At 37.7% G+C, this 21980-nt stretch overlaps 1 protein-coding gene across 6 annotated transcripts in view; it reads left to right on the forward strand.

Annotated features, from left to right (window-relative positions):
• PCDH11X (protocadherin 11 X-linked) overlaps positions 1-21980 on the forward strand; it is a 514007-nt gene that overhangs the window by 312828 nt on the left and 179199 nt on the right. Inside the window, exon 6 of one of the 6 annotated variants that reach the window (XM_064462894.1) lies at positions 6050-6491. The exons of the other annotated variants lie outside the window; for them this stretch is intronic. Coding sequence (XP_064318964.1) covers positions 6050-6130 — 81 coding nt within the window. The 3' untranslated portion in view covers positions 6131-6491. Of the gene's footprint in view, positions 1-6049; positions 6492-21980 lie in introns of those variants that run through there. 6 annotated transcript variants of the gene reach the window in all.

Here is a 21980-nt window from a genome sequence, read left to right on the forward strand (position 1 = left end):
AAAAGCATTGTTATATACAGGCTGCTTTGATTCTCAGAGTACCTATTGATATTTCCCCTTGTGTTGAGCTGCTAACAATGCCTTCAGTAGAAAAGGCGAAATAAATCTGTTCTCGCTGCAGGGAGGTGGTGCTTCACAGTCCATTTGTACTTTCTTGAACGCTGATAATCCCTGGAAAGAGTGGGTCCAAGCCCTCTGCCACTGGGCTTATAAGATAATTTTCTTTAGCTTCAGTATGACCAGGCTGAGCTCTGGGTTGTATGGAAATACAGGAGTAATACCTGAGTGTGTGTAGGGGCAATGACACGCTGAGGACTGGGAAACAAACTCAACCCATAATCCACAACTCAGTCCCATTTTTAAGAAAATATGAGAAAATGGTACAGTGAAGACTGTGAAAAAATTACACATTCCATTAAGTCTATATTCATATTTTTAATAGGCTTTTGTATCACTGAATGTGTAGGGGTTATGATATAGCATGTAATATTTTCAATATTTTAATAGAAATGACTGACTAATGCTTCACAAAGCACAGAAGTTCACTAGTCACTTCATTAGCTCGTGAAAATTAGCTCTTTTCAGCACAGCGTATGTACATTGTCCTGCTTTCCTGCCTTCTCTCTAGAATAAGTACATATGATATATATATATAGTGGCGAATGTACCCCTGAAAGCTTTGAACCATCAAAATACGAGTGCTTGAGGAGGCTGGAAGCACTGGTCTGACTTCTGCCACTGTCACAATTCCTGAAGTCACGAATCAGTCCTTATGGCTCAGATATCGCTGTTAAAATGAAAATGGATATGAACAGAAAAACGCTATGGAAGAGATCACAGCTCACATTAGTCAATCTAAAGCTGTCTTTGTAAAGTATTGCCTTGCATTTGAAATCTCACATAAATAACAAAGAAAAAAAACAGTTATCTTGATCTAAAAATTATTCAGGTATGTCTGCAGAGGTGTTTGTAGTCATCTTTTATTTATACTCATTTGATGAAAGAAGGAAGTAGGATCCGGGTATAGAGTTTCTCGCTTAGTCTTTGATCAGCTATAGGCAATGTTACGTAGAGAGGAGAAATGTCCTCCATGGTCATCAAGTCACACCGTTTGTGTGTCCTGAGCACTGGCGAACAGCAGAAAATGATGATGTGAAGGGGAGGGAGCCTTAAGATTTAACTGGAAACTTCACTATGTGCAAAAAATGCAAATAGTACCAATCAAATAGTTGTAATACTCCACTCACCAGTGAGGCTTGAGAGAACCAGTGTCTTGAATTTAGAGGAAAAGAATTGAAGGGACTGAATGTAGAGCTGATCCAACGGCACAGAGTTATGGCCAATGGTTCTGCAGAAGCACTGAACAAAGCTGTGGTTTTATTTCTCTAGAAATGCAAAATAGCTATTTATGTCAGTCCTACTGCCCTGGATTCACACAAGTGGAACAGTGGAGACTCCTGTTTACATGTAAGGTGTTCTGTGCCTATTTACCTGTCTAGGATATTTTCATTTGTGTATGAACTACCACTGCTGGTAATTATACATCTCTGAAATTCCATAACTTGATTTTGCACCTTCCTAATCTTCAAACTGCAAATTCAAATGCTTTGGAGGAAAGATATATGCCTGTTGTCTTTTTAAATTAACAATTCTTACTAAATGCCCCTACACTGTGTTTATATATTTTTAGCTCCCTAGGTTTACTTTTCTGTTTATGATTTGCTTGCACACATACCCAGTTACATGACATACGGTCCAGAGCATGTAAGAGAGACCTGTGCTACTGACAGATGAGCCTCTGCTACAAAGTTAGGTTTTACTGTAGTTGCGGGTATGTCTGTAACTAGACATTATGCAAAGCTTTTGTCTTTTTGCACTCTAGGAATCGTGCAGGCAGTTGTAGGTGCTGCCTGGCCCAGCTCCTCTCTGGCTGCTCAAGTGCTGGAAATTGGGCAGCTGCAGTTTTTCAAAAGCTGAAGTTCTGTGCGTAAACCTGCAAGTTGTTTTTTAATAATTTAGTATGTTTATAAATGAGTTAATACAAGACAAACGGTGCTTTTTAAACACTAAGGATTAACATTTTATTGTCACATAAATGTAACAATAATATTAAAAGGAAAGCAATGGGCTTTTTTCTTTCTTTCTTTCCTTGAAGTGATTTCAAAGTATTAGCTTATCCTAGTGTGCTGGTTTGCTAACAGGCTAGATTCTTGCTTAAGCTAGCAAATAACTTGGGCAGGATTTTGCCATTACCCTGCAAGTACATGGAGTGACAGTAACAGCACTGCCAATTTTAGGCTAATATATTTTTTTTCCTGTGGCACCAACGAGTGGGCAATCTGGAACCTGGGAGACAAAGGGAAACCAGTGTGGCAGGCCGGCAGGCCAGGACTTCACCAAAACATCGCCAAGGCGCTCTCAGGCTGCAGCTGTTAAAAGCAGCGTGAGTTTCCTAATTTCAGTGTCCCTGCTGCTTCTCTGCTTTAGTCCGTTTTTCTATATTCTATTTTAGCTGGAGTCTCCCTAATTTCACAACTCCCCCGTGGTGTATAGGATTTTTTATAGTTGTAAGGATTGTGAGTTGTTGCCTTGGAAACACAGTTGTGCATGCAGCTGTTGTAACTATACTTGTTACTTTTGCTTTATCACAAAAGGTTTCAAAGCTTTTTTGTATTTCTCTGACATTTCTTGATTCTGTAACTCTTTATAACAATCTGTTTGACAAATTACCAGAGGAGGAAATAAAACCTCAACCCTGCAATATACAGCATGCCCCCGAGTCCTTACTGAATCACCTGCTTTCTTGCCCTTGGAAGCCTCCAAATGCCATTCAATCCCCTGCCTGCCTGTTTCAAAAAATATGAAAATATCAGAAGTTTTGAAAAAAAACTTTCGATATTCTCCATCAGGGCTTCCGTCTGCAGATGCTGGGGATAGCCTGGAAGTGCAGCTCCTCCAGGTGTGTGCATGGCACCAGGCAGCTGTAGGAAGAGAGGTGCCTGCGCCAGCCCGGGCCCCTGGCAGGGCTCTCGCTCCTTGGGACAGATTCAACAGCAACGGTAGGAGGTAGCGGGTGATTCTTGAATGCTTCACCCACGTAGAGCACCTTCCCATGAAAGCTGCTTTGGTACCAGAGAAGGATGGACGTTCATACTTGCTGCTTTTGTTGGAAGAGTGCTTAATCCTTCCCTCTGAGCCTCCTGCTCAACATCAGATCCTTGAAGTAAAAGGTATTTGATCCCTTTCAGTACTGAGAAATCTGAGAGAAACTACAGATGATCCCCTTCCAGGGCAGGTCCTCCTTACTTGCCAGCTGCGAACTAATGTCAAAACTCAGAAATGGCTGAAATCTGTAGACAGCAGCATAGTTTTGAAAGTTGTATATGTTCAGGATTTTTAGCCAAGGCTTCTAATTGCCAGCATATTTTCAATCCATATACCTGTCAACTACACTGGTTTAGCTGGCATTGCACTGCCTTTATGTTGTCTTTTGTTGTTATAGCAATATAAAAAATGGTTCATTTTTGTATGTCGCTCCGTCACTGGCGCTCAGACGGCTGAGCTTTCCCATTTCCCCTGTGTGCAACCTAAGCCATAATAGTTGGAGAGGAGGACAGGTGGGCACTATTTCTGTGACGGTCTCCAAAACAGGAAAGGAGTGCTGCACAAATAAATAGAAAACCTACTAACTCCAATTAGAGATTACAATGTTTTCATCTCTTTGCATTTACTTGCTTTCCATGGACCTCAGTCCATTGTAACACCTTCTGCTGCACATTGTTTGTAGCTGAAGATTTTGTAGATAGATCTAAAGATAGCCTTTAATGTGAAGATTTGAGTTAAGTCAGCAACTGAAATCACAGTTTCAACCATTTTAGATGACCAACATGAAGTTTGATTAAATTTACTGTGGAGAAAGGTAATCTTACCAGGCTAAGAGAGGCTTATTATAGTATAATGTAGAAGAACTTTCTTTTCCAATTTAATTTCTTCAGGTGATTTAACCTTAGTAAGTTATAGTCTGTATTTCTTTTTTAAAGGAGTTTATTATGAAAGCCACTAAAAAGCAGATCAAACCAGAAATATCTGAATAAGTAATATGCAGAGATAATATACAGTGCTGAAGCAGACAAGGAATGGATGTCTGTGCTTGCTTGGAAACAGCTTTTATAAACTCAGTGAAAACTACAACAATTCTTTACAAATTGTCATTCATCTGATGAAAATACACGTTAACTGTCAAATTGTAATCCAATTGCAAAAACTACTAAGTTACTCCAGAGGAGGTTTAAAAAAAAAAAAAAAAAGAGACAATGGACAATTCTAGAGTTTCTTGAGCTGTGGTTGAGAAGTCAGAGAACATCCCGAGGGTGACCATAGTCAAAGGCACTTTTTTACCCTGTTCTTGTCCACGGGTCACTCTTTGGAATAAGGGATGGTTCTGCAGAGAAGCACAAGCCGTATCTTCAAGTTCTTTCACTACATTCATTAAGCTGACAGGGATGATGTACAGTTTCTCACTGTACGGGGAGAGGATTTACAGGCCTCACCATCTCTTTGTCTGGGCAACTACAACAAAGTGAATTCAATGAAGTTAAGAATTAGAGCAATAATTTAAAGTAGAAGATAGTATCAGTTTCAGAGCAGCATCTCTGTAGTAGTTTCAGAATATAATTAAATACTAAAATAAATACAGTCTAGATTGTTAGAATGTTGACAGCTAAACTAATCTGTATTTTTACTAGTTTTATGGCAGTATTTGAAATACGTGCTTCTACTGCTGAAATACTTGGTTCTACTGTTTCTGTTGAGTATAGAAAAGAAATTGTATTGGACTCTACAAAACTCATATACTACCAGATGCAAAGTTCTAGAAGCGAGATATTAAATGGTCTGTGAGCATCCGTAGTTTAAGCATTTGTAAACTTATTAAGAATTTACTGAGGTTATGTCCTTGGTTGCTGATTGGAGTGAGCTATGAAAAGCATTGCAGAGTAGGTTCTGTCATATTCTGAGATTTTCTTCCTCTGTCAGCCCTTCCTGAGAGGATGCTTTGAAATAATAACTTTTCCAACAGAAGTTTCCAACGCCTTAACTCTGGGAATATAACTCAGACTTGCATGTCTTCTTCTTGACTTGGAGGATCCTTTGTATTGGAAAGAGGTTTTGAATTGCAAAACACTATACATTTAATAATCCAAACACGTACCGCGCTGCATTAGCAAGAGTGCAGGCAGTAGGTCCAAGGGAATGATTGTTGCCCTCCATTCAGCTCTTGTGAGACCATGGCTGGAGTACTGTGCCAGGGCTTGGGCTCCCTGCTCCAAGACAGACATTTGACTTACTGACTGAAGCAAGTTCAGCAGAAGCCAAGATAGTCAGTGAGCTGGTGTATGTGTCTTGCTGAAAGAATTGGTTTTGTTCAGCTTGGAAAAGAGGAGGTGAAAGGACGAGCTTATTGTAGTCTGCAGTTGTCTTAGAAAAGAGTAGACAAAAGATGGAGGCACTATGAGTGTCGTCAAACACTGGAAGCAATTTCCCAGAGATGTTCTGGAATCCAACTGGACATACCCCAGGGCAACATGTTCTAGTAAGTGGCCGTACTCTGAGTTGGAGGTTGGACTAGGTGAGCTCCATAGGTTGCTTTTAACCAAAATTATGCTTTCTCTTGGATTTTTTTTCACCCCATCAACCTTCTCAAAAATGTATTCATCATCTACAAAAGCAGTTAAGGGAGAAAAAAAATAAAAGGGTTTATCTGAGGATTTGTTTTACTGTTTGCTCAAGCACAGAAACTAGTACAAATCAACAGATATTTGCCGTTGTGGAAAAAAGCAATGGGTAAGATGAGAGAAATAACCCCAGAAAACCCCATGAAGGTTGTTCAGATCTCAGAACTCTCTTGCAGAATGTCAAGAAATAAACTGTCTTAAATTATCCTCCCAGGAATGCCATGGCAGTGGAAATGAATGCTGCATTTGTGACAAATGATAGCATCTTAATCTATGCACTTTGTATTTCCTTAACTGTCTTCCCTACTGTATTTCAGCTGTCGAACTCCAAAGTCAAGAAGTTAACAGCTTTGCAGATGAAGTTCTGCTTTCCCATGTCTGACCGCAGTTGCCTCTGACAGCTTCTGTTTGCCTGCCTCTGAGATTCACACAGATTAATTTCCACCTTGGCATTGAGGATTTGCATCAGGCTATTAAATGTACAAGGTCGCAATGAGCAAATACCTGTCAATATCCTGAAGACACTTTGGGTCTTGAGAGCCTTTAGGGACTTTATAAACTTGAGCAGATAAGGAGATACCTCAGTGAACCACCTTTGCAGCTGCTGTAACATACTTATGAATTGAAAAAGATTTAGGAGGGTTACTTACTGCTTTGTTCCTGGTTCTACTAAGTGAAAGAAAAGCTCTATAACAGGAAAGGGTGTTAAGATACCACCACTCGTGGCAATAACTGTAGAGAATTAGTGGTCACAAAAGTATTATTTTCTGTCAATGTTCATATCATTGAGATCACAACACTCTTTCAAAAGATGTCAAACAACAAACAGGATTTTTTTATTAATAAGTTTGTATCTTAAACCTAGAGATGTATATCTTAAAGTGAGGAGCGGCATTGGAAGCTTGTAGCTATCAAGCTAACTATCCTTCTGTAGCTCCCTATTTTAATAGTCGTCTTTTGTTAGTAGGTGTTATCTTCCAGTGTCACACACTTGTGTCATTACTTCTTGGCTAATGAGCAGCCTTCTGATGGCTGGAGAAGTCAAAATGGAAAGGAGATTAGGCTAATGAGGATTCACCTGCTCTTAAAATGATTACATGATGATCATTCATGAACTTATGTGGCAAATAAAGCAAAGTTTAATAATTCCTTAAAGAAGTCTATTTATGCTATTAAAATATGGGTGGTCTTCAAAAAGTAGCAATGAGGATTTTTTTGAGGGGAAACTGCAAAAGATCTGCTATTACCTTTTATGAGTTCTTTCATAATAACAAAGTTTAGAAATAATGTATAGCCCTCTTCTGTGTTCTCCAAACAGCGTTATTGACACTGCAATGTGTTCTTCAGTGCTTTGCCTGTGAAAAAAAACTTCTGTGGCTGGTGTGCAGCCCCTGTATAAGAACAAAGTAGTAAGTTAGTATTTCATCCAAATGGCACAGGAGACGTGCCAAAATTCTGCGTAATCTCTAAATGGTGGTTTGGAGTCTCCCAGTTCTGCACTTAACTGTTCTGACAAGGTGTGCTAGGGGCACAGCGGGTTGTTACATAGGCAAAAGGTTAATGTGACCGGACTTGAAAGTACTAACATAAAGTTTGTGGCAAATCTGTTCTGCAGTCAAGGGGAAATAACTTGTTATTACTGAAGCATGTATTGTTATTTCAGAAATAACCAGCACTGGGCACAGAAATAGAAACAAGACGGTTTCTTTAGGGGAACTTTATCTCTGCAACGGGAAGCGTGGAGATGGTGCAGAATAAAATTGGACAGTGTCACGTGTTGTTAGCTGCTATGCCTAGGGACAGAATAACTGGCTATTGACCAAAGCAAGGCTCTGATGCAAAGACAGGCTTGCTTTAGAATGCCCAGCCCTGATAAATGAGTTACTGGGTCAGCTGAAGTAGCTGAATGGTAGAAAGTACACATCTGATGTTTGTTATTTAATACCCCAGATTAAACATAAAAATCCTAAAGCAAAATAGGAATCCTGTAGTGAGTATATGTGTCATTCTATGAACTGTGATAGGAGAACTGTAAGAAGCTGAAAGGCAATGTTTAGCAACTCCCTCTCACCATAGCTGGGCTTCTTGTCACAAGTGTGGACAGTGAGCTGATGGTGACCTGCTCTTCAGTTCACCATTTTACATGCAAGAAGGGAACTGGAGAGGATAATTATATCCTATTATTTGTCTTCAACATAATCAGATTTCTGTAGCTCACTAGTTTTATGGGTTTTGTATTCTTGAAGGTGAGGTTTTCCATTACCATGGAGTTTACTTTGCAGCTGAAAAGAGTAAAAAAGCATGTGTTTTTAGAGCTCAGTGAAGCTGTTCTTTTTCAGTAGTTACTTTCTTTTTCCATGCACCAACAAGCTGATCGGTACATTGAAGGTATGCATGTGTGTGTTATCTAGACGTATATTTACGCATACTGCATATGAATATACTTTTAAAAACGATCTAAGAATTCACTCACAGCAGTAGCTGTGCCACAGGTGAAAGGGTGAATTTTTAGGGCCATTGAACACTGTAAATGTGTTCGTTGTATCAGTGCTTCAGAAATACCCATTCTAAATGACTTTGTGTTGATCCACTGTGAAAATTCATTGTGCTCAATTGCCCTCAAAATTTCTCATTTCTCATCTGTGATGTTTCAGTCTTCTGACTGCACGCCGGACTGCTGTACAAAGCGTGTAGGCACCCTGCTTCAGAGTGTCTTAAAATACTTTATATTGCCTGCAAGATTTCCATGTGTTACTCAATAACGATGTGTCTAGGGCTTGTGTCTGAGACCTGCAAAGATGTGAGTAGATTTCACGAAGCTAGTTTGTAAGTTGAGGCGTGCATACGCAACAAAACAGTCCTGCGTATGTCATGTTTCATATGTATCTCATACAGAAATGTGGAAAATGGAACTTTGGCTTTAATTTTTAATCATACCTTTGATTCAGAGAAATCAAAACGAGTCTCACATCATTTCAATTCTATTCAATTTAGGAGAAAAAAAAAGAGAAATTACCAGTTGCATAAATAACTTTCTTCTGGCACGTATGGCAAGAAGTTGAGTCATAAAACGATTGCTTTTTTTGGAAACATTGGAAACAAGATTCACTGGGTTTTTGTTTTTTTTTATCTTTCAGTTTTAAAAAGGGGAATTTATACCAGACTTTTAATATGGTTTTCATGTCCTTTGATTTACTGTATTATCTGATTTCTTATAAAAACATATGCAAATCAGCCTTTAAAGCGTGGGAGAAATAAATACCCGTTTTGAAACAAAGGATAGGAGACATTTAGAGACCTCTCCAGAATATGTCAAGCTGTCTCAGTTGGTCCTTACTGTGTTACAATACATTGGTTATTGCTTGTGGATGCTCTCAAGCATTAGAATAATGATATCATTATAAAAAGCTTGATTGAACTGGCAGGAGCACTGGCTGAGGAAGGTACACCTAGGAAAATGAGAAATTTGTATTCAAATTAGATGTGGCAGAAAGTGTGTTGACAAGTTTTACAAAGCTGCAAATTTGAAAGAAATGTTGGGTTTGTTCACCTTGCAATTTTGTGCTTGAAAGTTTACCAGACAAAATCTTGCTGTAATTTAGACAAGTTGGACACTTTGTCTTAAAAATCGGGCAGGAGATACTTAATCATGTAAGAAGACTTTGATTTTTCTTCCAGTTAGTAGGAACTTTAATTATGTCCTTGTACTAACATCTTGCTGGAGCAATGGTTCATTTCTGAGTTGCTGTAACAGGGTAATTCCTCCTTAAGCATCACACAAGCCACTGCTCCAGGAGCGATTCAGTTTTACACTACTAAACCTGAGAGTCAACTGGACAATGCCAAGCTCAGCCTCTGCCTCACTCAGAGTCCGTTAAGTATGTGAACTCCCTAGTAACTACTTACAATCATAGAATCATTTAGGTTGGAAAAAGACCTTTAAGATCACGGAGTCCAACCGTAAAGCCAGCACTACCAAGCCCACCACTAAGCCATGTCCCTAAGTGCCACATCTACATGTCTTATAAATAGCTCCAGGGCTGGTGACTCCACCACTTCCCTGGGCAGCCTGTTCCAGTGCTTGACAGTCCTTTCGGTGAAGAAATCTTTCCTAATATCCAATCTAAACCTCGCCTGATGTAGCTTGAGGCCATTTCCTCTTGTCCTATCACTTGTTACTTGGGAGACCAACACCCACCTCACTACAGCCTCCTCTCAGGTAATTGTAGAGAGCTTAATTCATATTTCACTACAATTTCAAAACTGTGTATTTTTTACAGTTTGTGGGGGTTTAATCTTTAACACTGAAAATAAGGGAAAATATAAATAAAATATAAATAAAGTTAAATTTGTTTGGGTTTTTTTATTAATAGTCCATTTGCCTTGCATCCCCACTTTGCTCTGGTATTTGTTTTTCAAATACATTATTTGTAAGCAGGTAAAAGCTGACTTCTAGGGATATGAATATCAGTCATAATTTCTTAAAGAAAAACAGTATTTGCAAGCACATTCCATTTCTAGTCTTGAATGTTAAGTATACAACAAATTATAATCTTGGCAAACACATAAAGCACTTTCATGTCTCTGTATGTCTCTACATTAATCTCCGGCTTCTAGTAATAACGCTGTGGGTGGCAAAGAAGTACTAATTCATATAAATGATGATATGGACAGTCATAATTCATCTGTTCTTCAGGTTTAGAAAATACCTAGTATTCTAAACCAGAAAACATTGTCTGATTTTATATAATAATTTTGTTCTTTTGAAGTTCTTGGGAGCGAAAGGGAAGATCTCCCATTTTAGTGCCACTTTTTTGTGTGTGTTTAAATGCATAGAATTAATAGAGCAATTCTTATAAAGAAAATAAAACATCAGAGAAATATTCTTCTGACTACGCTTCTGAAAGCTGGGTTTTGTCTAAATTATTTGCGGACTTTAGTCATCCATTTCTCAGAAAGAAAAAAGAAAGGTACTGCATCACATAATTGCAGAAGGCCTCTCCAGAGAAGGTAAAGGCCAGCTTGAGTCTGTTGTCTAGACCCAACCGTTCAATACTCATCATCTTTACTCTTTTTATTCCTATGCCTCAAAGTAATTTTAAAATGAGGAAAGATAATAGGAATATTTCTATGAGAGTGGTATCTCTGGCAAATATGACCAATTCTCTAGAAAGGGAGCTCCTCTTGTTATAAAGCTTTAATTTTCTTTTACTTAGTTTTACTGCAGGTCTTCAGCATTTCACTGCTGTTTTTATGGTGTTTCAAAAAAATACACTTTCAGAATAAAAAATTATATTTATGTAGCCTGTAAATTTACACTTTGATGTAGTTACAGTTGTATCTTTTGTTTCTGCAACGGCAAAAGCATTGCATTTACATTGCAGTTACATTCTGTTTCATAATTAAATCACTTTCCTTCTAGGTAAGTGCAGGAAATCTATGTGTTATTGTATAAGTCTGCTGACAAAGTGAAGAGTAACCCAATTCTCATGCATGCAACTTTTTAATTAGTTGTTACACATCTGAGGATTAGGTTTGTTGGGATGTCTTGCAGAAAATAGCATTAATATTCAATTTGGTTAAGGACTTTCAATAAACAAACAGAATTAATAAAGCTATTAAACAAATGTCTCTGATGACCAGTTTCCATATGTGCTGCAACTATTCTAAACTATTTCCAAATGCAGAGACTTGAGAAGGGCTTATCTTTCAGTGGTTTTGCTGAATTTTGAAGAGTATCTGGGTATTTTCATTATGACCTAATATGCATTTGAATTTGCCGAACTTATTTTCTAGGGTCTGCAAAAGGCAGGTGGAAAATAATGCTTTGCTCCGAGCTCTGTTATCAGCCCTCTCAAAGTGTGTTATTTCATTTTCTGTTTGTCTAGGTTTCAGAACATTCTGCATCTGAACAAGATAACTTTTTTTGCTAAGTTTGAAATTATTATATTAGAGATGAAAAGTTTGTTAAATTATGCTCTGACCTGGAGTATTTTTAAATTAATTGATATGTGGGGAATAGTTTTGTGAATATTCTGGATGAGGCTCTACAGCTAGGAGTTAAATTACTGGTATTAAAAACCAGCTCACCTAAAGGAAACCTGGAAATTATTTTAGGCTATATTATAATTTGAAAAATTAGGAATTTCAGTGAAAGAGAACTGGTATAGAAATGAATTCTTATTTCCCATATCCCTTGGAAAATAAGCTCTGCTATTTAAGTCCTGGCAAGATGGCGTTGATTTTGTGTGGAGAGTTTTGGCTGGTTTTATGGTGGCATAAATTCACTTTATGTTCTAGCTTGCTAATACATACAGTGCTATAAATCAAAAACATTCTTTCACAACTGTTGAGAGCTATTGAGGTGACAGTGATGATGTAACTTATCCCAAAATATTATTTACATTGTATTAAGATTCCTGTAGGGACAGGCTGCCTCTACATCGAAGAGCCATTCAGTTCCTAGCCAACATATACTAATTTTATTTGTGTATTCCATGTATTTGCAAGTGTGTACGTGAAAGTTTTTTCACTTTCTGGATTTGTTTTTTTTTGCCAAGAAATTTCAAAAACATTTTAGATAGCACTAGGAAAAAAAGGCTGTTAAGAAACCGTGAACCCAACAGGAGTGCTAAACTCCTTGGGTGTTGGTTTATGAGGAGCTCCGCACTAAACTGCGACAACAGAGTTGTTTCCCTGCCTTGCGAAGGGTGAGATCCCGCAGAAGGATGGCTGCCATGGGATGCAGCTACCCCTGAAACATCTCTCTTTAAACCTAACTGGGTGAAGTAAACAGAAACTGTTTCCTTTCACCCACTGGCCTGTGAGCTGCGTTAGCAGAAAGGCAGTTCGGCAATCTTGCAGTGGGGTTGCAGAGTAGCACCCTCCAGGAGAGGGTTTGGGCAGGCTGCTAAGGAGAATCATTTCCCTAGCTGTCCCCGTTCAATTTGCTGCCAATTTGATTTAAGCCTCTAATAGAGAGTTAAATGTGCTGAAATGCTGCAGGTGGCGTTTGTCTGGAAATTTCATCTTCTACTATACTGCAGAGCGTGGGACTCTGAGCATCATACTGGTTCCACTGCGCTTCCCCTTGCACTGTGCTCCATGCTAAAGTTCAGAGCTTGAACTCTTGTGAGTAAATGAGGTTTGGTCCATATAGTGACTGCCAAAAGGAGCAGGTAGCGGAAGAATATTTCAAAATTCGTTTTCCTGTGACTTCATAGCTTTGAATGCGCAGTGTTCTTTGTAATTTGCCTAAATTTGGTAGAAATCTGGGTTCTTTCTTCAATGTAGTCTATCATAGTCCTTAAGGGGTGATTTTTGTTTGTTTGCTTTTTCACATAAAACAACTTCTGGAATCCGATTCAGTTATAAAACAATATTTAGGCTGTATTCTTCACTGTTTTGTGGGTTGAGTTTTATGCAGTAAGGGGGGTGTGTGTAGGCTGGTTTTGTATAGACTTAAAAAAATTCTAATGCAATTACTCTATGCTTTCTCTAAATTATCAGACTCTACAGATACAAAGTTTATGGAAACAACTGTCAGTGTGTTTATTATACCTAAGTGTTGTGGGTTAACACTGTTAGGCAGCTAAGCTAGACCCATTCCAGTAAGGTTTATTTCTAGGGATTTTATAACATGAAGCAAACCTCAGAAGAGTAACGTCAAACCATAGATACAAAATTGTGTGTGGTCCTCATTAATGGACTGAATTGTCATTAGTCTTTTTCATGATTGTTTCACTGTCGTTGATGAAAAACACAGTACTGCGTTTGTTCTGTGGTTTCTTCCCCAACTCACGGTCAGTAGCAGATACCGTACTGCCTTCGCTTTACAGGCCAGGGCAAAAGTCACATAAAAGAGATAATTTCTTGTTGTAACAAAGATGTAATTATTTACAGTACAATGTTTTCTCACCACATCTTGCTGTTCTGCACAGTTGAATACTTGGGACACCGATATGAATAGTTAATCCACTGAAATAACAGCAGCTTCTTCTGTCTGAGGCATTGCTCGCTGTCAGCAGGCAGGATCCAGCGAGTGCCTCCCCACCATCCGCAGGGAGCTCGTTAAGCTCCATGATGTTTGTTGCTGTTAATTTATTATGGCATTGAATACAGGACTGGCCCAAAGTCCAGACCGCAGTTTAGGGAGAAGCAGTGAAATGATAAAATTCTTTCCTTGTTTGGTAGAGGTTTTGTTCCAACCTTGAATTTCAAGTTACTTGAGGATTAAATGCAAAGTAGCTCTATAGGAACAGATTTGTTCTTAGCTTTCATTCCTTAAATTAGAATGCCATAAATTGCAGGTCTATGCGACACTACTTTCACATTTCCTAAATGCCATGTGAATTGGACGGCCTTTTCCCAGGAGCAAGGGGATTGATGTCTGGGTTTTATGTGAGGGTTGGGAACTGGCCATGCTTCCCTTCCTGCCTTCCCACCTTTCGCTGTGTAAGGCAAGTGGTAACTGCAACGGATCCAAGGCTAATGCAGATCAAATACCTCCCTCCTTTCATGGGGACAGAGAAGATTCCTAATGCAGCTGCTGCTTAGCACAAACATGGGGAAGGTGAACAAATCTTTCTGAAAAAGGATTCTTGTGGTGCAAAGGTTGTTATTGCTTAGCCATAATGATATGGCAACTCCTTAACCACTTTAATGGGACTTTTTCTATCAGAGATAGATATTATATATTAAGGTACCCACTCACACATTGATCTATTGAGTGCTGAGGAGAAATTAAATAAATAATAAATTGTACCGACATGATAAATTTGGAGGAAGCCTTTAATCAATTATTAATTGATTATTCACATGAGCGCAATGCTTGTAAAGATCAAAACCTAATTTTGACAACATATACAAACTTTTCCTTTTGAATTTAATAATATATTCTCAATCTGTTGTTCATTAAGGTGAACATCTGTGAATTCATTAATTTTTCTCCAAGCTTGCTGCATCATGAACTTCATTTCTTTAACAAATTTTCCAGAGAATAATCCCATTACAAGCTTAGTTTATAATACATACAATGACAGCTTCATTAGCATACTTTTATCTTTTTTGTCTAATAAGTTTTTGCAGAAAAATCTATTCCAGGATGGTATAGGGCAGTCAGACCAGGGAGAGTGTATAAATCCGGTTGAGGAAACTGGCTGCAGGGTTTGAGATCTTGTTATCCGAGCTCATAAAAATGTGACACCATAGTTTTCACAAAATATGGCGAATCTTAGCTGCAAATTGTCTCTTGCAAGTTACAGAAAATATAAATTTTATCCAGCTTGGTATTTGCCTTATTTTCTTTTCCAAACTGGAGTTTCAAAAGAATACAGTTGTAAAATCCCTCTTTTGCTACTTTTACATTATTATTTAAGTGACATTCGTAAGATGTCCTAATCCTAAAGATTTTCGAAGCAAAATGGGTAGGAGAAGGAAGAAATAGGTTAATGATTCCACCTGCAAACGTTGATTTTGGACTTTTAAATGGAAATATGCAAGTAAAACTGTACTCAGAGACAATACCTATAGGTGTTTCTTTAGAGGCTTTCCCAGCAACATAGATACTCCTCCCTCTTACATAGTACAATTGTAACTGAAGTCCACCTGACAAACCCTTTCAGACATATATATACAGATAGCTGCCTCTTCTTTCTTTGATTCTTCTTCATAAAGTTAATGGTAAATGAAATACTGATGTTTCAGAAAAGATGAGTTACGTGCTGTATTAATCTGACCAGTCCACATTAGGAGAGCACTGAGCAGAATTTGCAGCTGCAGAAGATTGTCACTGTGTTCCTGTGTTTAATGGAATAATTTAGGCATAGAGACAGAAAGAAGTCTATACTAAAATGAGTACAAGCACTTTTAAGTAGAAAACCTGTAGCTAATTTTCAATCCTGTAATTGAATTTGCAGGATAGCACATAAATAAAGCTAGGCTTTTTTAAAAGTTGGCTGCTTTCCACTGCATAATAATGTTTTACTGCCTCATAATGCTTTCCCATGTATTTTCCCACATACTGTGCAATTATATCGCAGTGCTGCATGCCTGAAAACTTCACCTGTGATGCAGCCTACACAGTGTTGCATCAGGGAAGCTTCAGAAACACATGCAGGTTGATGGTTGGCAAATAATTGACAGCCTGCTAGATATGAGTTGTTAACTTGTGATTTGCTGCAGCATGCTCAGCCATCCATGTCTGGTCCCTGCTGGGTTGTATCCTAAAATGAGGTGCAAAACCCTTTCCTTAAAGGCTTTTTTGATGATCTTTATGTTTTGCTCCCACTAAAAGTCAGTGCAATTCTTATGAGGTTTGATTCCAAGCGTGAACTTTGAGTTTTCCTGAAAAGAAATTACAATAGAATAGTTAAATTTTGTTAAGAAATACACAACATTCTTTATATCTTTTTCTGACTTTGTTGAATTACTTGCATTTAGTAATTAAGCAGATTTTGCAAGTTACTGAGTAAAATGGTGTAAAGAATTTGCTGTAATGACATCACTTAAACAGTCATGTCCTTGAACTCAATACTGCCTCAAAAACGTGTCTTAGACTATGTACATTTGAGCTGCAATCTTACAAAGTACTGAGTTCTCTCAACCTTTTTTTAAAGTCAATGGAAACCAAGGCCACCTGGGTTGATGTAGAGGATGTCGAACTCATTGTAAAATTGAGTCTTCACTGTAACTTATGCTTTTAACATTTTAGATAATCCATTGATCTCATTTGAACAGGTAATATCTGTAATAATACCACATTTCTACATCATCCGAAGTCAATTAAAAGGTGTGCATTGTAGCTATATTTCAATCAAGACTTACTGGGAACTGGAAGTAAAGAATTCTGCTTGTCTTAATAGTACCATTTGCAAAAAGAAAAGCTGACTGGAAAATCAAATGAATTATCTATTCTTTATACATCCTTCATATGTCCACTTCCCAAAATGAATTTAAATTGCCTCTATCCTAAAGGAGAAGGTATTTTAAAATCATGAGAAAAAGTAGATGGATCTTTCCAGAGCATTCACATGGAGAATTCAAGTATAATTCATTAAACTTTGCTGTATAAATAGGAACTCAGCAAATGCTGGTTGTCATTGAGAGATGGTAAGTGGACGACTAAGTTTAATATCATGCAGATCCATCTCCTTACAAGACTAAAACGGAATGCATTTCACTATGAAGTAAGATATGGAAGAAACAAACTCTCATATACAGACCTGCAAAATAGGCTTGAAAGCACTATTATTTTTTTTTCCCCTCACTCTTCCAGTCTGAAAACTATGCTCAGGTTTATATAGCTGTGCTGTACGCTGCTATTCGAGTCAGCAGCAAATACGTGCCTTCAGAAAATTGGCTGTTGTATTATTTCTGAACGAGTCAACATTAGGATGACGGTGTGCTACGCTGCTAAATTTTGAAGGGTTTCAGGACCACTGTCGAGAAGAGTTTGCTACTTTTCAGTGTGTTCTAGAGTAAAAAGTCAGTATCTTATAAATTAAATCATCCCATCCAAAACATGATCTCGTATACTTGTTCAAACAAAATAGTTTATTGTATGGGGGGGACGGGACAGGACACGACAGTGGTGGACAGTTGAATTTATTTTGATAACCTAAATAAATAAAGAAAAAGGGAATCTACGGTTCACCTAATGTGTTGTCATTTACATTCTGTACTTCTATGGAGGGCAAGCTCAAGAGTGGATGTAATTAGGAAAGCAAAGGCTGATTTGCTATTTACCACACGTTACGAATGGAAAAAAAAAGATACTGCATTGGCAATGAATCTATTGGTCCTGTGACAGATTTGAGATTAAGTTCTTACACTTCCATGACATTTTGAATTAGACCATTTTTGTTGAGGAAAAGAGAGAGGAAAAGGAAAGGTCATGTCTCTCTTATCAGGCAGTCATAGTCTCCTGTAAAATAGAAATGTCTGTTTAATGTCAGTGAACAGCCCAGATGGAGATTCATGTTGGAGCAAAACATCTACACTTTATCTTATACCTCAAAGTTTATACTACTTAAACCTTGTGATAACAGAATCCTAAGTCATTTTCAGATGGGATTCCTCTGGCGTTACACCCTGATTCTGCATTCACGCACTGTCCACCTTTTAGCTCTTCTCCAAAACCAGCCTCTCTGCATTCTTGACAAAATAATCCTTGTATCAGGTATCTAACATCATGAAAGCCTCAGCAAGCTCAGGGTCATGATACTACATTTAAATATTTCACGGTTTTTGCTCAGAGTGGATTTTCCAAGTCCGTTTTCCTTCCTGGCTGAAGGTACAGCCAGAGAAGCCAAGCAAACCATTGACCAAAGTGATTAACGAGTGGTGCCGCAGTGGTGTTTTAAGGCTTAAAGGAAGGGATGGTAAATAAAGGCATATTACCCACACAAAGTTTGACTTCATAATTCCTTTGAGCTCTCTATAAGGAACAAGTTCATTTCTGTACTGCCTTTTGTTTTATTCCATCTCTCTCCTCTGTTTTATGAATCTATTTCTAGCATGTGTATATTTACCTAAATGATTTATTTCAAAATATCATTGTTTTAAAGCTTTCCTGTACTGATAAAATAAGATTCTGTTCTTCTCCTTTCTAATCTTTACAGGCTATATAAAAATGGAAAAAATTCTTGTTGGCAGTCACAATAGTTTAATTGTAGTAGTAAGTGATAGCTTTTACTTTATTGCTCTGTGGAGTTCTGTTTCTGAACTATTACTTTTCCCCACCTTAAGATAAAAACGTTTTCATTGCAGTTTACCTTGAGGTTAAATTTGTGTATGTGCATTTGAATGGTTTGTACACATGGGGGCTTGGCATAAAACTGGGTAAAATTGGACCACCTGAAATTAATATGCTTGAAGGAAGTTTTGCTATCACCAGAAACTAAAATCATTTTAGCAGATGTGTTTATTTTTGTGTGTGTGTCTTTGTGTGCACACATGCCGTGTTTTTTAATTAGCTGCATGGCTTTTTTTCTCACTGTGCCCTTCTACATAAGGAATACCCTTCAAAGAAAGATACACTTTTTAACAGCTAGCACTTTCACGTTATTTCTGGCAATAATTGGTGAATATTATTTAATAAGTAATGACTGAAATAACTCTTTCACAGAAATTACCTATTAAAGACTTTCAGAAGTGATGGCAAATTATATTGCATTGCATATTCATACAGCTTGATTTAATGAAATATGTAATGTAAAATATGAAATTAATTGCTTATAAACAGTTCCTTATACTCTAGGTGCAATTTTTTAAAATCCTATACTATCAAAAATAATGACCTGGCAATACACTTTAATCAGTCAATGTCTTTGTTAATATTAGGTATGTTGGCAAAGCAGTAATATCCAAAAATAAGGAAGTTTTGGTTATTTAGTCAAACAGGGGACTTAATTACAGGTCTTCCAGAGTCTGACACCATAAGCAAGTGAAGCCAGTGTTTTGGCAGCTAAGATTCTAGGAAAATAAACATAATTAATTAGTTCATGTTATATGTTACTCTCTTCAGTTTTTCTTCCCCTGCCTCTTTCTCCTACATTCCCCTTCCCCTTTTTAATCTTCTGTTTCTTCTGCTTCTCTCCAGTACCTCTGGGTCACTGCTTATTCCACCTTTCACCTATGGTAATTTTTTTTTCTTTCTTTTTCAGGATCAATCTTTCTCTTAGTCCCTTCCCTCTCCCTTCTGCACTTGGGTTTCATTTTTCATCCTCAAAACATTATTTTTCCTGATTTTTCATACCTTCTCATAACTCCTTGGAGGCCTTTTTTGATAGAAACAGAGGACATGTATCAACTTACAGTCCTCATAAGCCACAAAGCAAAACGGTTATGTCTGTCGAGCACAGGTTACAGCAGCAAAGTCAGTTATGTAGAGACAGGTATCTTTGCAGTGTTTTGTCCTCGATTTCGGGAGTTACATTTGGTGGGCAGGCCTTTGTCTACCTTCCCTCTATTATTGTGGAATTTTGCTTGCTTTCAATACCTTCTTGTTAGGAGCAATGTGTTGTTCATATATGGTGTGATTTGCTGTCATTAGTATTATTTTACATTCCTTTCCAGATCAAAACATGTAAATGTCTCTGGGTCTCTTGGGAAGCTTTAATCTTATAAAGTAGGTTTTATTGAAGAGTTGTTGTCTTTTGACATTCATGATAAGTTTGATAATTACATTAATAATTATTCTTTCATGTTTGCTATTTATGATGAACAAAGCATCTGAAGCTGAAGGAGAAATCAAAATATTGGTAGAGGCAAACCTATAACAGCAATTGTAAGCAAAAATGGTTTCTATTGGACAGAAACAATTGAGTTTTAAGAAGGATGGTTCTGGACTGTTGTTTCACTACCACACCGTAACAGTTATACCAGGTGTGTTTCAGCTATGGCAGATGAGAAACCCATGACTACAGCGCGATCGGATTCCTCATTATCCTTGGTAACTGTGTCATCTAACTTTCTTTCATAAACTAATCAGTTTCTGCCCTGAATCCCATGAGCAACCATTTAAAGAACAGGGAGCTCAGTGTCTGTGTTTTCAATTTACAATATTTATCACTTCACCTCTGGGTTTATAGTGCAGATGTGCTGAATCCGAACACTTCAAAGGAAATTTAACAGTTGGAGTTCCTAATAAATCCTTAGCTCACCCATCTGTATAATTTGTATTAACATGTTCATTAAAGGTTTCCTTATAGCATGTAGAATACTTTCAAAAATGCTTCAGAAAACTGAAATAAGGGAAAAGCAGACAATAGCAACAGTCTGTAAATGTATGTCTATTAAGAGCTCAGATAACTTATAAACAACAATTTAAAAAAAGCTGTTTCTTGCTCCCATCGTAATTAACCAAGTGCTTTACACTTCCCAAATAATTTTGCATCCCACTCTCTCAAGCTGTGGAATACTGGACTCTATCCTCATCGTCTTCCTTTCAGTGAATTCTGTTTTGGAATTCTGTGCTGTACTCCTAATATCAGGTCTGTTCTGTTACTTTTAATTTTTTAGTAGTCTGTTAGATCATGAGAAATTATTCTACTCTTATAGTTAAATGTAATTGAACTTACCTAACAGTTTACCTATGACAGGCAAACATTGGATGGATAGTAAAAGCTATTCTTGAATGAGATAATATCTGTCTCATGACCAGGATTTTTCTTGAAAAAGAGAGCAAAACTTGGATTAGTTAATATTACTGGTTTTTTTTGTTTGTTTTGCTTTGGTTTTTAGATTCAGATACAGTGCAAAAGCTTACTGCATCTCTCCTGGGATGGATGCACTTGCGCTGCTGTTAGTATAAAGTACTGTTTGGGAATTGAGCGCTTTAGACTCTTCCATGTAAGTCTTCTGTCTTACAGGTACCTTGTCAAGTATCTAGCCACCCAGAGACTGTGCCTGTTTATCCCATCAGCTTGTGTCACTCCATACAAAGAAACAAAATGTGACTGCCTCTTGCTTAATGCAGTTGTAGGAAGACAGTCTTGTAGAGACTTCCATTGGGAAACTCAGAATGTATGTAGGCACGCAAATTTTATGTTACGCTTTATATTCCATCCTTTTGCCAGGCATGTTTCCTTGTTCCCTACAACCGCCTTGATTATTCTCTGTTTTGTCATAAAATATTTGCTTAGTAACAGGCATAGGAAATTGGCAGTCATCTCTGCATTTCTGCCTTTGATTGTGAGGAGCTTTGAACCCATACAGAACATTTTGCAATTCAGAGGGGAAAAGTAAGCCTGGCAGCTGATTTCCAGCTTTTAACCAACAGACAAAGCAAAATATTTATTTACAGTGATCACAGTTCTAGTGTTCTCCAGACTATAGGAAACAATAATGCCTAATCAGATACTTCTGCAATTCAGAACCTAAAATTGTCTTGACAGAAGCAAGATTGGCTTTAACCTCTATTTTACAGATTGTCTTCCTCCTCTGTTCCTCAGATTTTTAATGGCAGGAGAAATGAAGACACTTTTGCATTTTTCTGACTTCAGCATGGAAAGTTTTATTGCCAATCTGTCTGGCTCTAGTTAATGAGAATATATATCAATGCTGTGCTAGATGTTAACAATATTTATCAAAAAGGTCATTTTTCACCTCAATCTAACATTCTCGAGCCATCTGCTATACTTCCCTGAATTCAGCAGCTTAATGGGGTTTACTAGAAAAAGTGCACTCCCCAGCAGTGTCCGTTGTGGGACAGCACGTGGGATAGCGCAAGATGGAGCTGGAATGCAT

This window comes from Phalacrocorax carbo, chromosome 11 (assembly GCF_963921805.1).
Source record: "Phalacrocorax carbo chromosome 11, bPhaCar2.1, whole genome shotgun sequence".
In the NCBI taxonomy this organism is placed as follows: domain Eukaryota; kingdom Metazoa; phylum Chordata; class Aves; order Suliformes; family Phalacrocoracidae; genus Phalacrocorax; species Phalacrocorax carbo.